Below are 17473 nucleotides of genomic sequence, written 5' to 3'. Positions count from 1 at the left end.
AATAGCCCACCATCTCCGCGCACTTCTCACATCTATGCACACAAACGGAGGGAAACCCCTCCTGCGCTATCACATGGTAATTTACAAGAAGTGGGAACGCGAGAAGCGGTACTGCCCATCTACTTTTAAACGTCTTGATATTGTGAGGATCATAGCCGAAGAGGTGGGACGCGAGCCGCGGAAAAGCCCACCATCTCTGCGCACTTCTCACATCTATGCACACAGCGGAGGGAAACCCCTCCTGCGCTATCACATGGTAATTTACAAGAAGTGGGAACGCGAGAAGCGGTACTGCCCATCTACTTTTAAACGTCTTGATATTGTGAGGATCATAGCCGAAGAGGTGGGACGCGAGCCGCGGAATAGCCCACCATCTCCGCGTAGTTCTCACATTTATCCGCACAAACGAAGGGAAACCCCCTTGTGGTAAGCACTGCAGGTCATAAGAAGTGGGAACGCGAGAAGCGATATAGCCCATCTACTTCAACCGTTATCATATTGTGAGGATCATAGCCGAGGAAGTGGGACGCGAGCCGCGGAATAGCCCACCATCTCCGCGTAATTCTCACATCTGTGCACACAAACAGAGAGAAAATCTTTCCCTGCGCTGGCACACAGTAAATCAAGAAGTGGGAACGCAAGAAGCGTTACTGCCCATGTACCTCAAACCATATAATACTGTGAGGATTACAGCGGAGGGCGTGGGACGCGAGCCACGGAATAGCCCACCCTTCTCGCATATATCTCACAGTGTTAAGCGCAATACAGAAGGGGAAGTGCCCTGCCTTATTGCATAACAAATTAAGAAATGGGAATGCAAGCTGCAATACTGCCCATCTTCTCAACACACCCATAACAATTCGTATAACAGAGAAAGCTGAGGGAGAGGGACGCGATTCGCGGAATAGCCCACGTTCCTCAACATATCTCACAACCTAACACCGATACCACGGGAAAACCGCCGTTGTACTGGCAAAACTACGAATTGAAATTAGTGACTGATTCCCACTACATAACAAAATTTGTAGAAGAAAAAAATACTTTCAAGTTGCAAATGACAACATAAACTGAAACAACGTTCAACTGCGGCAGTAAGCGCTTCTTAACAAAAGCTAACAGTAAATCAAATTAAGCCTTGAACTCAGGGCTACGGCTTGCCTTTCTTGGCTTCGATAATTTGTACCTCAAACCATATAATACTGTGAGGATTACAGCCGAGGAAGTGGGACGCGAGCCGCGGAATAGCCCACCCTTCTCGCATATATCTCACAGTGTTAAGCGCAATACAGAAGGGGAAGTGCCCTGCCTTATTGCATAACAAATTAAGAAATGGGAATGCAAGCTGCAATACTGCCCATCTTCTCAACACACCCATAACAATTCGTATAACAGAGAAAGCTGAGCTGATGAATTCATCAGTGTCCTTTAGCAGATCCGCTTGGTAAGCCTGCAATACAGAGATAGTATGCAGGGTACCGCCCGCCTGCCCAGCCGCCGCGTATGCCTTGCCCACGAGCCTAGATGTAAACTGGCACGGCTTCGAAGGCAAGGTAGGAGCCCTCCACGAAGATGCCTGGGGAGCAGCGAGATAACCCGCAAGGGATTCCTCCATCTGAGGCATCTTCGTGTACCCGCTGTCTTCCAGCCCCTTCACATTAGCGTAGTTTGACTTGTTAGGGGGAAAGACGCGGGCAGAGAAAGGATTCCTCCATGACCTCAACAGCTCGCTGTGAAGCTCAGGGAGGAATGGAAGGCTCGGAGGGGCGGAGCGTTTATGACCTGCTAGGAAACGCTCATCCAGACGGCCACTAGACTCGCGTTCCTGCATCTCCGCCGACCAGTCCAGGGTTAGCCTGGCGGTGGCGCGGGTCATGACGTCCAAGAGTTCCCCATACGCGGGTGACGAGGAGGAGGCGGGTTGTGATGTAGCCTCCGCCTCAACTCCTGTCACGTCTATCTCCTCGGAGCTAGACCGGCCGAGTAACATGCTCTCTGCCGGATCAGAAGAAACCGGAGACCGGGCTTCCAGACACCCGCCCGTGCATGCTGTGCCCCCAGACACGCCACACAAAGCTCATGAGCATCACTAGGTGTGATGTACCTTTCACACGGTGGGACACATCTTTTAAAACTGCGCTCAGACATTTATTTTTATTTTTTTTCTTTTCCAACGTTCTGTTACACACGCACACACAAACAAAACGGCTGAAGACAAGAAGCTGATGACGTGTGCTACAGGTGCCCTTTTATACTCTTGGTCGCACCAGTAACACGTCATGGGCCAATGACAAGTTCATTGTCGTGTTTCCACATGCACTTCAGACACCGGTCACGCTGAGGGCGTTCCCCAAAGTGTCCTCTAGGGGACGCAGTGCGAGTTCCCATTCGATAGGGAACAGTCAAGTTATCATATTATCATATATAGATTATCACGTATCCTAAACAGAATTTCCATCTGTATGAAGCATAAGGCCAGAGGCTTTTGAGCCAATATGTCTAACACAATCTCATGACAATTCGTAACTATTTTACATTTTGGCAAATTGGACAAAAATTGCACGAAATTCCCTATTGCAATTAGCTAATCATAAAATAGTTACTTTCTCCTGTGGGATCAACTTGGTATGCTTTTACCCTTGTAAAAAAGACTACTTTTAAATAATATACTTTAAAAGAAAATAGTTATGTGCAAACTCAATGTAATGTTTTCGGACACTTAATTGCATGTTACTTACAATTTAGCGAAAATATAGTTTAAATTTATATTAAATGCAAAGTAGCTAATTAGCTTTTTTTTACCCATATATATATATATATATATATAGGATTTAAATATGAAATTTCATAATGACTTTACTGTCTTAACATAAAATGCACTTCTAAATCTACTGACAAGCATTTATGATAAACTAAATTAGCCAAACTGCTACATTTCCCACATTATCATTGGGATTTAATTATAGATTTATATTTATAGGTGTATAGATTTAAAGTCCTAGAAAAAACTGGCTTAAGCTGGTTGCTGTGTTTTGGAAGATGCTAGCAGGTCATTAGCTGCTGCAAACTAGCAGAGTGACTGGCAATTCCAAAACACAGTTAACAGCTTAAACTGGATTTACCAGGAGGTGAAAATGAGAATGAAAGAAATTCAGAGAGAAAATCGCTGAAATGTACTTTGAATATTGAGAGGGTCTTAACCCGATTAGCAAACAGGGCAAATGCTTCCCAGAGAGCGTTTATGAGTGTAAGCAAACATGATTAATATTACATGCACACTCAAATACACACTTACATACAAACGCACAAACACACACATTTACAGAGGAAGTGAGCAGGCGGGGGAGGAGAGTGAAAGACAGACAGACAGAAGCCCAGAGAGATTGATGACTGTATTCAAATGAATACAGAGAACTGACAGGAACCCAATGGAGCGAAACACTGGCACAGAGAGAGTCTGATGTGAGGCAGTCCAGCACAAGCGCACGCACACTTACAACAACATACAGTAGCACACACGTCAATACAGTGACAAACGCACACTTTAACACCACACATGTGCTGTGTGCTCCAATTCCCAAGACCAAACACAGCCACAAATGGCCTAAAATGCTTTTAGGATCAATAAACGCAAGAACTGAGTTGCCACTGACACTCCTTCACCTCTTTAAACGAGCAAAAAAACAACAAAGTCACAAAGAACTGTTTGGGAGTACAAATGGAACAATGAAAAATCACCCGGTTTCCCATGAGAATAACTTTTATTGCCGTTTCAAAAGCATCACTGAAGCCAGACAAAGCCGAAGACATTTCACCGCCGTCTTACCTAATTTAGGGAGGGAATATTTCACTTTGAAGTAATCCTGGTAAAAGTGCAGGAGTCTCTTGGTGATGTGCAGAGCGTAGTCCCCCGATCCGCTCTGGATGGCGTCAGGTCTGGCGTACAGCCGAATCTATGACAACGCAACATAAGAAGAGAGAGAACAGAAGTCAGGTGCTGAATGAATGACTCTTATACGGCTCTGTGTTTATTCCTAACCTGAATTCCCTCAAGGATAACAGTTATGGACTTGAAAGATACAGTTCCAAGGGTAATCCATTGTGAACATATCTGCCAAATGCCTTCATCTGGCTTGTGAATTTTGTGATTCAAGTGTACTTTTCTTCACCCCTCATGCATACAGTCTTGTTCCTTCCAGTTTTGTATACTTGTCTTGTTCAAATCAAAGTTTGTAAAATTTTTTTTTTTGATTCACCTCAGAGTTGGTTGGTTTAATGCATGGCTTAATGTTTTATTAAACAACTCATTTAAAATCCTTATCGACTGGGAAAGAAATATACTTCAGAACCAAGGCCATTGAAAAGTAAGCAGCCCGTTCTGCAGGAGTTATGGCACCTTTAAATGAACTGCCTGCACTTTCATAAACCATGATGTTATTGGGCTGTAGCTGCTGAAAACTCCTCCATACATTTGTTTTAAATTTGATTATTTCCATCAATTGTAAGCAAGGACTTTAATAAAATAGCATTTTACACATTTGTCTCTGGAAACTAATTCGATTTCCATGAAAAACCAAAAAGACAAAGCATTTGCATTATTCTGAACTATTATATGCATGTGAGAGAGAAAGTGTGAGAGGGAAAGTGTGTGAGGTGTGGCTCTGTGGGAAATATATTCCCACAGTAAAAATGATCTTGGACTCTTTTAGCCGAAGGCTGATGCACGGCACGGCTTTCTGAACGGGCATCCATCTAGTCAGAATGAATGTCCTCCTACACTAACAGAGTTACAGTGCAAAACAAGCAGCAGGAAAGGCTTTGTTTCAGAGCCTGGCAGCAATGCACATTGAATTATGTGTTGTTTACCTCACAAGTTGCTGGTGTATCGATCAGCTCTGCGTCTGATATAAAGATGAATGGGCGGCACTTAGGGCTGTGGAAATGATTCAAAGTTCAATCAAATCAATGTGATTTTAAAACAACCTGTAATTAGACAAAGTGCTCAAGTTGACAATCAAGAGACACTTCATTAATCAGCCGGTGTGGAGATTGTTTAATCTGACTCCAGTGCTGGCTGCTTCATTTGTTTGTTTGGTTTTGTTGACGGCAGCTTGACAGAGACTTAAAGTGATAGTTAACCCAAAAATGAAAATTATCCCATGATTTACTCACCCTCAAGGCATCCTAGGTGTGACTTTCTTCCAGGGCTGGCCCGTGGCATAGGCGGAATAGGCAAATGCTAGGGGCACCGCAGATCCCTAGGGGTGCCAAAATGAATTTTTTTTTTTTTTTTTACTTGGCTATTATTTTTTTATTAACAATACTACTTCAATAATATGAATTTAAAATATTACAAAAAAAGCGATCGTCCCACAAAAACATAACTATTTTATTGCTCTCCCGACTCATCCCACTCAGCCGCACTTCCACATACATCAGCTACCTGATTGTGATAGATGTTCACTAATAAAATATCACTATGTCAAAAACACCAAAGCCCTCTGGTGCCCAGGGAAGAAAAAAAAATAAGAGAAGAAGAAGAAAAACGGGACAAAGACAGAGGTAATGTGATGTAATGAATGATGATGATCATATAAATAAACTAACGTTAGCCCTTAAATGCATGAATGTTTCGCCAATCATAATTAGCTACATATTCGGGTCTTTAGCGACCCGGACCTATATATCCAGCACGGATGGATCTCTAACTTCTGCAATAGCAAAAAACTCTCTTGATATTTTAAGAATAATTACAGAAGAATAAAATAAAGCATATTTCGTTACCTTTTGAAACTTAGAAGGGTTCAATTTGAGCAGATGATTTTACCATCGCTGTCATCGTCAGAGCGCACTTCCACAGTATATTCAGCATCTGCCTCATATTCACGATCTCAACCATATTCTCAAAACTATCGTTTTCAATGACTTCAAAATCAAATCACTGGGAGCTTATTCACCACATCCACCATCAAATGACAGTGACATTAATATTTTATTGCGTACAGTGATTGCTCTGCAGTAAAGCCATTCAAACCAGTTCAATTTTTGCTGATGATATTCTTTTGTTTTATGCCTGCGGTAATTATGAGTGAAACATTACATCATCATTGTGTATCAAACAGTGCCACCTCGAGAAATAAAGATGCATTGCACTTATTGAGTCACCAGATATGTAAATATAGTTGAGCAGGAAAAATATAGGCCTACTTACACATTTACATACCTGGGGTCTCTAGCGTACCTATACACTTTTTACAAAAAAAAAATGTGTTCACATAGTGTTCAAATTGGAATCTGTAATATTTTCTAATGTTTTAAAAGAAGACTCTTCTGCTCAGCAAGGCTGCTTTTATTTGTATAGTAATAAATACATGCCTGATTCAAGAAGGGGGTCTGATGGCCAAAAAAATATAATTTTACTAACTTATTAATTTTAAGTTAAAATTGTGCTTTGTTGGTATAATGTCTGCTAGAATGTTAAAAAATGTTGTTATGTGTGTAATGTATGCAGTGGTAAATATTTTTAAATTGTTGTTTTGTAACTGATTTTTTCTTTGAAAAGCAAGACAAAACAGTAAAAAGCACATTTTGACTATTTAATTTGAGCAATGGTGAAAAAAATTGGCAAAATACATGGGGGAAAAAAACTCTAAAAACCGTGTTCGGTATTCGGCCTTCGGCCCAGTGTTCCATTTTGTTTGGTTTCGGCTTCGGCCAAGAATTTTCATTTCAGTGCATCCCTATTATAAATGTATTATTCATTGTTAGTTCAAGTTAGTTAATATTCACTAATGTTAATGTGAGGCAAGGGGCACCAGGTAACATCTTGCTTAGGGTAGCAAATTGGCCAGGGCCGGCCCTGCTTTCTTCTTTCAGACGAATCCAATCAGAGTAATATTAAAACATGTTCTGGCTCTTCCAAGCTTTATAATGGCAGTCGGCGGGTGTTTCTCTTCAACAGTCCAAAAGCAATCCAATAAAGCGCATCCATCCATAATAAAAAAGTGCGTCACACGGCTCCTGGCGGTGAATAAAGGCCTCCTGTAGCGTATCAATGCGTTTTTGTAAGAAAAATATCCATAATTAAAAACGTTTTGTGTAACTTCCGCTAACTGTCGTACGCACGTTCACGAGAGACTGCCTTTGTTCCTTTGAAGTATGCATCGCGCATGCACCAGTGAGAAGTGACGAACGCGGAAGCGCAGAGGAGAGAACAGAAGTACAAAACGAGGATTTGTAAAGAAAAATGTCAGAGGGTTTCGATATAAGCCAAGAGGATGTCCAGAACATCCGTTACACAAAACTGTTTGTTACATTTTTAATTATGGATATTTTTCTTACAAAAACGCATCGATTCACTACAGGAGGCCTTTATTCACGCTCCTCCGTGGGACTCGAGACCGGTGAGTGGTGCAGGTGTCGCTCATTATCAATTACTCCACCGGCCTCGCTCCGTTCCCACGGCTCTCGGCCCCACCCCCACTCGTCACAAAGTTCTTTCTGATGAAAAAATGAAGCTTTAGTCAAAACATTCAGCACTTGACCTGATATTAACAACCTGTTGAGTTATTATTCTATATATGTTTGACTGTGTCAGATACTTCAGGCGCTTTACAATTCATTTCTCTAAATGATTTTCTAGTTTTACACAATTTGATTCCTTGTTAGAACATCTAGCTAGTCACTAGCTTGTGTTGTGTAGACCAGTTAGTCTGGTTTAACAGCTCAACCAGAACCAAACCAGCATAATTCAGCCTGGATCAGGATGGACATTCATGCTGGTATAAACTGGTATTTTAACTTTGAAACCTACATAGACGTTTCAAGGCATTTTTATTCTACAGCTAAAACCATCATTTTGTCTATTAAATGCACTGAGCATGCATTTTGATAAGGCCGAGTAATTTCATGAATATGTAATGGGCATATTTAGTATAGTGGTGTTAAATTTTGATTAGATATTAAAAGAACATTTGTCATCTTAATGATAAGACAAATAAAAACTGTCTGGCATAAAACAATTGGATTTAATAATGGCTAAATTAGAATAAATTACATTTTAAAATATATTAAAATAGAAAACATTTCTTTTACATTAATATTGCTGTTGTTACTATATTTTTCATCAAACAAATGCAGCCTTGGTGAGCATGACAAGGAGCACATCAGCAGTTCTATTGCAGTTCAGATTCTATCTTAGGCATCATTACTCCTGTAAACATGCAGATCAGTATAATGCATCAATAACTGTATATGCTTCATGAATTCATAGTTAAAATTCATGCTTATATTTCCCCACTACTATCTAGAGCCATAATAAATGTATTACATAATGCCCAACCAACTGCTGCAGAGTCTGATGTGATTTTTACACGTGTGTGTGTGTGTGTGGGATCAGTGTTTTTCCCCATACCCAGAGTAATAACTCCACTCTCCTCTGCAACGTTCCTCTCCCACGATCTTTCCTCTTGCAACAGAAGTACAAAACGAGGATTTGTAAAGAAAAATGTCAGAGGGTTTCGATATAAGCCAAGAGGATGTCCAGAACATCCGTTACACAAAACTGTTTGTTACATTTTTAATTATGGATATTTTTCTTACAAAAACGCATCGATTCACTACAGGAGGCCTTTATTCACGCTCCTCCGTGGGACTCGAGACCGGTGAGTGGTGCAGGTGTCGCTCATTATCAATTACTCCACCGGCCTCGCTCCGTTCCCACGGCTCTCGGCCCCACCCCCACTCGTCACAAAGCTCTTTCTGATGAAAAAATGAAGCTTTAGTCAAAACATTCAGCACTTGACCTGATATTAACAACCTGTTGAGTTATTATTCTGCGCGGCTAACCGCTACTAGCCGCAGTGTGGGTATAAGTGCCCCAGATAGAAGCACACACTACAGTCAGCAGTGAGATAAAGGAGAGCGCGGTCATGCTGAAGGAGATCAGAGTAATTACACTAATATGAGGAGGAGGCCGGCCAAGGGCACACAGCAGGAACCACTGAGGAAGCCGTCAGGAAGTGTCTACTATGACAACAGGGCTTTGGCTGAGCGTGATATCAGTAACACGGCGCATAAACCATGTCTCTCTGTTGGCAGACAGATGATGCCGCTTAGACTGTGATGATTCAGTGCCAAAAAAATAACATTTAAGTGCATGTGTTGAAAGTGTTACAGCAAATATTATCTTAATGGCTATAATTCACATAAGCAGTGAGATAAAGGAGAGCGCGGTCATGCTGAAGGAGATCAGAGTAATTACACGAATATGAGGAGGAGGCCGGCCAAGGGCACGCAGCAGGAACCACTGAGGAAGCCGTCAGGAAGTGTCTAATATGACAACAGGGCTTTGACTGAGCGTGATATCAGTAACACGGCGCATAAACCATGTCTCTCTGTTGGCAGACAGCTGATGCCGCTTAGACTGTGATGATTCAGTGCCAAAAAAATAACATTTAAGTGCATGTGTTGAAAGTGATACAGCAAATATTATCTTAATGGCTATAATTCACATAAAACATGTTCATATGATATATAAAACCTAGAAGAGTTTGTCATGAACACAATCCTGGACACGAGCATAAGTGAATGCGTGTTGCACATGACTACTATCCTTTTAAAAGCAATTATATGACGTTGTAGACACTGGACTAATGTTAGTGGAGACAACCCTTTCCATTTACAGCACATCCACTGTGTAACCATTATATTGACTATATAAACTTACAGTAAGCTTCATATAAACATATCCACTGTGAGCAAGATAAAAGCTCTGTTCCAAAACCTGCTGTCTTGGCAGATGCCTTTTAAGGGAACCTAAACTATAGTATATAAACTGCAGCGCTCTACACATGACACTCATCTCACAATTGTGAACATTAAAATACATTTATGAGCATTAAAATACATAGTTTATGCAAATATTGGATTATACATTTTTAATTAGATTAAACTACTTAATCAATACTTTTCAGTATTTAATTAAATATACAGTATGTACTCATACACTACCAAAAATGTGGGGTCAGTAAGATTTTGTAATGTTTTGGTAATGTTTTGCTTACTGAACCCAAACTTTGGGTAGCGTATATTCTGTAAGTATATATTGATTTCTCTCAGCTTATTTGCTGTTTTGGATTGATTTATTACTGAACTCTGTGCAATGCATTCTGGGATTGTCTTTGCTCTGAAGCATACATGAGAGGCTGCCTTAGAATTTGGCAAATGAGGAATCTTAAAGGCAGAACACCTTCTGGAAAAGCATCTGTGATGCCTCAAAATGCTGTCCACAAGGTTTTAGAAAAGAGTTGTGGAATAATAAAATCTCAGTTTACTGTTTCTAACTTTGAGTTTTAGGGGCTTTAAATGCGACTCACCACAACTCCACTGTCTGTAACTGCTTCTCTGTAGGTGAAGTTGCACACGGCCCAGGCCAGGTAGTACGTGGACATGCGGGGCGTCCTGGAGAAATGGTTGGTCACCCATCCGTCCTCGTCAGACGTCGAGGCCTCCACTGGCATGTTGGACAGCGACTGATACGAGCTCTCGTGTTTCAGACTCACTCTGAATGTGGCTTTATAGATGGGCTCGTCGAAACACGGGAAGGCCTTTCTAGCGTGAGTCGGAGAGAACTGCGTCACCGCGAGAAACCTGCAGAATAACACCAGCAATGAGAACATGAGAGAGAGGTAAGGTGAAAGAAATCTCTGGAACAATATGTGCTATTTAAGTAGCTCAGGAGTCTGGACTTCATTAAACTGGCTCACATGACTTTCCTGAATTCAAATTAGCTCTGACTGCCATCTCTGAACTCATCGCTGTGCATTTTTATCACACTAATGAGCTTCCTGGTGTGAAGATGGACAACATTTTTACAGCTTTTTGAACCACAGCAACTAAATCACATCAAATGTCGACATATAATAAATCACACCAGAATTACTACACAGAAATAATGATATATCTGTCACAGCTGTAAACATTAAACCCATCTGCGACAGCATTAGTCAACAAATTGACAGCGTGAACCAATTTAGACGACAAGGAAATAATAAAAAGCTGTCAAATTCATCTTACATGTAGTTGGATTGGTAAATGTTAAGTGAATCATTAATAATCTACACATTTACCACATCAGAATCACATCTGAGTCTGAATATCATTATAAGTCTAAACTATAAACAGCCTTGGAAGTTTTCTATCAAAGTTAGAGAGCAAGAAAAGCGGTGAGCTGCATTCCAGAAAGCTGCATTAATGGACATTAAAGCCCGACTCACAGGGAGATTTGGCTTTGACCACCCACAGCATGACCAGCAGACGGGGGAGGAGGGTTTTCTGCTCCTGCATTTCTATCACAACTTTTTACTCTCATTAGCAGCCATTCATGCAGTAGCAATGTATAATGAGTCTATAATGTCCCATCTGTTTACCTCCCCTTCATTCTGATATTTATAGATGCTAGTACCATTTAAACATCTTTACACTATTTAAAGAGAACAGTTGAGACTGTGGCAGGAGGTGATGAGAAATCAGACGACTAGCAGACACACAGGAGATTCGCACAGCAACTAAATCACATCAAATGTCGACATATAATAAATCACACCAGAATTACTACACAGAAATAATGATATATCTGTCACAGCTGTAAACATTAAACCCATCTGCGACAGCATTAGTCAACAAATTGACAGCGTGAACCAATTTAGACGACAAGGAAATAATAAAAAGCTGTCAAATTCATCTTACATGTAGTTGGATTGGTAAATGTTAAGTGAATCATTAATAATCTACACATTTACCACATCAGAATCACATCTGAGTCTGAATATCATTATAAGTCTAAACTATAAACAGCCTTGGAAGTTTTCTATCAAAGTTAGAGAGCAAGAAAAGCGGTGAGCTGCATTCCAGAAAGCTGCATTAATGGACATTAAAGCCCGACTCACAGGGAGATTTGGCTTTGACCACCCACAGCATGACCAGCAGACGGGGGAGGAGGGTTTTCTGCTCCTGCATTTCTATCACAACTTTTTACTCTCATTAGCAGCCATTCATGCAGTAGCAATGTATAATGAGTCTATAATGTCCCATCTGTTTACCTCCCCTTCATTCTGATATTTATAGATGCTAGTACCATTTAAACATCTTTACACTATTTAAAGAGAACAGTTGAGACTGTGGCAGGAGGTGATGAGAAATCAGACGACTAGCAGACACACAGGAGATTCGACAGGGATGTCAGAGTGAAAATCCCTGCAGCGATACACATGGAGGCGTTTGAGTTTGTTGTCTAATGTGACACGGCTGTGCCTGAAAATGTGTGAAGGATGAAGGAAAAACTGATAAATCTCCAAAAAACACCAGATGATCAGATGTCGGTTTGAAGTGAACTAACAACACGGTTCATGTGGCCAGGTCTAACTACATAAACACGGGTATTTTCTCAATCCTGCGAGATCCCCGCCGTTCAGCGTTCACGAATGTACGAGCAGCCAGCAGGCGCTGATTACACTAAACTCAATGATCTTCACAGCCTGTGGAGCTCAGAGCTGCTGCGGGACGCTGTCTGAACATCAGTGTGCTGAATTTATCTCAAACGTGCTCTTCAATGGACCTCACAATATCAACACCTCACTTTGTGCTGAATCAAACATGGGGTTGTTAAAGAAACGTTACACTGAGCCCTTGACATGCTGTTTTGCAGCTGAAAGCAGGAAGACGTCCAGCAGTTATTGCCAAGACAGAAAGGCAACTGGAGGATGGACAAAAGGTTTATGAAGTGTGTCCATGAAAGCGATCCCTTCAGGGTAAAACAAGGTTTAAACATGTCTCAAATGCAGGAAAACCTGGGGCAAAGATTCAAACATGAGCCATTTTTCCCTCAGAGGACAAAGAGTCAGAAGCCAGAAAACAAGAAATACTGAGTGTTGTCTAGCTGAAATCACTCTGAATATGAGGATGTAAATGGCTGTAAGACACTATAATTAATACATATATGAGCTTAAAGAGCTGAATAATATGATATTGGGTGATCTGTTGGTTTTCAAAAATTAAAATGGGTTGCCTTAGTGTGAACACTAGCACATTTCAACCGAACTCCTAAACCCAACTGTCTAATCTCACTTTTTATATATTGATGCATTATGGTAATAACTGTATAAATAGTTAAGATAATGCTGCAGGTAATTTTAATGTAAATCTAACTCTGTGTGCATATTTATGAATGTTTAGCACTAGCTGGAAAACTTCCCACGGTCACGTCTCAGTGTCTGACAGTAAATGAATCGTTGAGCGTCGCATCAGACAGAGCTGTGACTTCAGTACCCAGAGATTTGACTAGTGTTTATTCAGATCTACATGACCTCTGACCTCCCTAAACAGCGAGGAACAGTGACTGTCTGAGACAGAGACAGTGCAAATTACATGCAGACAGTAGTGTTAGAGTTACAGGTGAACTGCCTACTCAGTTCTCAACCGTAACCTGAATGTGAATATTATGAATCAAGAACCAGAGATTATATCTTGTTAATTTTAACACATGCTGTAATAATATTTGGAAAACAGCAACATTTTTAGCCTTGGCAGTTGTGTTTGTAAAACGTATCACTTCCATGTTGTACTTGACACTTTACTGACATCCTGACATCTGCACATCACATGTCCCTGTGACAATACAACGTTAAGAAGCATTTGTGAGAATGGCAATAAAGACAATCTCACAAAACGTATGCATTTAATTATGGCAACCAGAGTTTCAACTAAAACGCAGCGGTTGCTGTTATAAGATGTATTACAACCTACTTTATAAGATGATGCCGTATTCATTAATGATGGTTTTGAAGTAGCAAACATTGCTACTGAAATGATTAGATTTTGGTGTAAGCCATCAAAAATACTAGTTAGGAGAATAAATTAAGATAATTACAATATAAGGCTTGTTGGTATTGCACTAAGATGCAAATAAACATCTACATATCAATGTCATGCAGCATCAACATAGCATCATTTGCATACAATAATATCACTGACGTGAATCTCACAAGAGTGATCCTTAAAGAAGTGCTCATTCTCCCCTCAGAAAATTCCCATTAAAACCATAATTTTTACATAATACCACTGTTAATAAAGTTCCTATGGGAAAACTGTGATAACTTGGTGACAGTAGGATTCTTCTACACTTTTTGAATCAGATCCCAAATTGTTTATTATAGTCAGTACCTATGGTATTTTGGTTATCATGGTAAATTTCTGTGAAAGCACTGGCCAAAAAAAGTGCTTAATTGCGCATATGATAGTCAGGCAGCATCAACGGTTCCCAAGGTAACAGCAGAAGATTATAACAACACATGAGAGACTTTATGACGGATCTGATGTGTTTTATATTCATGATCAGCCTCCGTTCACGCGATGCACCTTCAAACTGCGGAGGATGAACCGGCGGACTGATTTAAAGGCAAAAAATTCGGCGAAGATCCCGCGAAACACGAAGTTCGTTTGGTCAGATGCTGGAGCTCATCGAGTCCCGCCGCACATCCATCTCTGCTCTGATATCAGTCTGATGTGGATGAAGGTCCAGCACCTGCTTCCTGATCAATCGCGAGAGTGTTGTGAATCTCTCTCTCTCTCTCTCTCTCTCTCTCTCTCTCTCTCTCTCTCTCTCTCTCTCTCTGCAGAGTTGCATTAATATTCAATAGAATAATGGAACTTAGACTAAATAAATGAAAAAATGATACACGCATTTGAGTCATGCACATGTCAAAATCTTACAGCAGCGCTGTGACAGTATTTTCAACACAACAATTACACATCACACAAATACATTAGATTAGAAGATGTCTGTTTTTTACTTTGACAATAAAAGCATGAAAGGTGGAGGTGTCAATCAATTCAATAAAATCATGCAGGTTGTGTGGGGCAGACAAGAGAGAGCCTTTCTACCTATGAGTAAACACTATGTATAATCACTAAAATGAACAATGTGAGCTACAACTGTACAAAACTAAAGGCTGCTGTCCATGGTGCAGAATCAAGCAGTACTATTTCAGCACCACTAGTGCAACTTCACTGAGAAAAAGTTTGCACTTCCAGCAAGGTCACAGAACACTATTGCCATCTGCCATTGGTAGATAGACCAGATAGACCAGCTCAAGCCCTTGCCATTGGTTGGTAGATTCTTAAACAATGCTTGAAAAGCCACTTTTCAGGGGGAATCAAACTGTTACATATAATAATTTCTACATATTAAGGTTTTTGAAGATTTATACATATTTAAAATGACAAACTTTAATGAGTTTATCCATTTTTACTGCTTAAAACATTTAGCCCCAATACAATATAGAAAATGAACCTGGGGGGCACAAATCAGATCTATATATATATATCTATGTCTATGTATATATATATATATATATATATATATATATATATATATATATGGTCTATGTATATATATATATATATACAAGATGTATAAAACCTAAAATAATAAACATGATACTATTTCCTTGGTTTATACATTTTTCACCCTTTTTTAGCATCAACATTTTCTTTTAGCAGTTTTGTAGTGATACAGAATATTATCTTAATTTAATTAACATAATAACGTGAAGCAAAAAATGTTTGTTTGTTTGTTTGTTTTATTAAACTTTTCACTAAATTAAATATCAAAAATCATATTTATTTTACACAAGTCTGTGGCCATGCACGCCTGTAAATGACAGAGCATCAGTCATTAGGCATTAATCACATTACAATACATTCGACAAATAATAAACTTCCAGCTCTGTATCATGGAGAACACGATTGCACAGTGTTCTGGATGATAGAGAGCCATTTTCACAACTGTGTTGGTATTTTTAATACACATTTTCTTTCTTGTTTGAATTCATTTTGACATTTATTTACCCTTTATCTTCTTTTTTAGGAAAGATGCCATCATTTACCACAGCAAATGCTTCTGACAATGATGACAATGTGGTCTCATTGTTTGTAAGAGACCTTCATCCTGATGTTTCCAAGTTCTTTATCAGATGTTAGTCAGGCGTTTTGTTAGTTTTGGATGATATTCAACAGTTGTTCGAGGTCCAGATGTCTGAGCTGCCTCATGAATATCTGCTGATCTTGTACGTATCAGATAATGAAATACAGCAGTTGTATTTGGTTGGTTTGGTTTAGCAGACATCAAACCATAAATTATTGAATCTTGGCTTTTATTGTATTATATTGAATGTGTGCCATTGCTTTAGTCTGTAATCAGTGATGTTTGAGTAACCCCGTCCTTCAGACCAGCAGAAATAAGATTTTAAAAATCCATCTCACCAGAAAACATAAAGTTTAGCATATTTGAAATGAACAGACTTAATACAATTTAAATTAGTACATCTTAAATAATTGTAGATATGTAAATAGAATATATTAAATATTTTCTGATGATTAAAAAAAATCAATTCAGAGGAGCTAGTTTTCTTGAGGACATCAACACTGGTCATGGTGCATGATCTATCAATGTCAGTTTGTTGTCTGTGGTTTGTTCCTTTGCACTTTGACCTTTATGTTTCTGTAACATGGTGAAATGTAATTATGGGTACTCTTCTGCTTCCCAGGAGGTTTTGCTGGATTTCTGGGCACGTGTGAGGAACCACGTGAAGACTGATGAGGAAGAAACTGTTCCTCTTTGATTCTCATCAGTAAGGACATGGTGAGAGTTATTATCTCTTATGTTGTATTGTGAATAATATGATTTTGTTCATTTATCAAACATCTTCAAAAGCTTTCCGCAAACCTTCAAACACCATCTACCACTTTAATCCCACCTCCACATATTCCACCACACATTTGTCTCAGTACATCTGTCATTGTTTCATAAAGGAAGACCAGCGGCAGCTCTTTGAACGAAGTGACGGATCCAAACACCAAATAACATTCTCAATTTGCAGCCGTCGGCATGGCTGGTTAAACAGCACAGCGAGAGGAGAGCCGTGAGCGTGTGAAGATACCCTTGAAGGAGCCGGGAGAGAGAAAGCGAGGTGGAAAGATGACAGGGATAAAGTGAAAAGGAGAAAGGGGCTTCGAGTTCAACTGATTTTATTCACATTTGAAATTCTCTACATTGGAACAGGCAGGAAACACATTTAGATTCCCATCCGATCAAGATCTTTTATACCCGTTTACCCCTAAAGAATTTTCAAACCTATTCTTATGAAATATTGGGGCTGAGATGGAACGTTCTTGAATGATTGCGAGATCTTCAGATCAAATGAAAATGGAGGTGCATTTAAGGAGAAAAATAAGCAATTTCCATGTGGCATCTGAACACAAAAGCTTGTGTCATGGTGTGCAAATGTGCGTGAACCATGTGCCTCCTGTTGAATGAAAATATATAACACAAGATCAGTCTGGAGGGACTGTGAGGGGGGCTAATTGAATCAAAAATGCCATTAATGCCAGTAATGTTGACTTGTTTAGTCCTTGAGGG

The 17473-nt window shown here is 39.9% G+C and overlaps 1 protein-coding gene across 1 annotated transcript in view; it reads right to left on the bottom strand.

Moving 5' to 3' along the window:
* LOC107737850 (thyrotropin-releasing hormone-degrading ectoenzyme-like) overlaps nucleotides 1-16695 on the bottom strand; it is a 129445-nt gene extending 112750 nt beyond the window's left edge. The window contains exons 1-4 of the mRNA XM_016549476.1: nucleotides 16587-16695; nucleotides 15685-15706; nucleotides 10374-10647; nucleotides 3824-3950 (exon numbers count right to left, since the gene is read on the bottom strand). Of these exons, the coding sequence (XP_016404962.1) occupies nucleotides 3824-3950; nucleotides 10374-10647; nucleotides 15685-15706; nucleotides 16587-16695 (532 nt within the window). The remainder of the gene's footprint in view (nucleotides 1-3823; nucleotides 3951-10373; nucleotides 10648-15684; nucleotides 15707-16586) is intronic.
* Between the last annotated feature and the right edge of the window lie 778 nt (nucleotides 16696-17473).

The sequence above is a fragment of the Sinocyclocheilus rhinocerous genome, unplaced genomic scaffold, assembly GCF_001515625.1.
Source record: "Sinocyclocheilus rhinocerous isolate Xijiao unplaced genomic scaffold, SAMN03320098_v1.1 scaffold3086, whole genome shotgun sequence".
Lineage (NCBI taxonomy): Eukaryota > Metazoa > Chordata > Actinopteri > Cypriniformes > Cyprinidae > Sinocyclocheilus > Sinocyclocheilus rhinocerous.
This window is presented reverse-complemented; position numbering and strand designations above follow the sequence as displayed.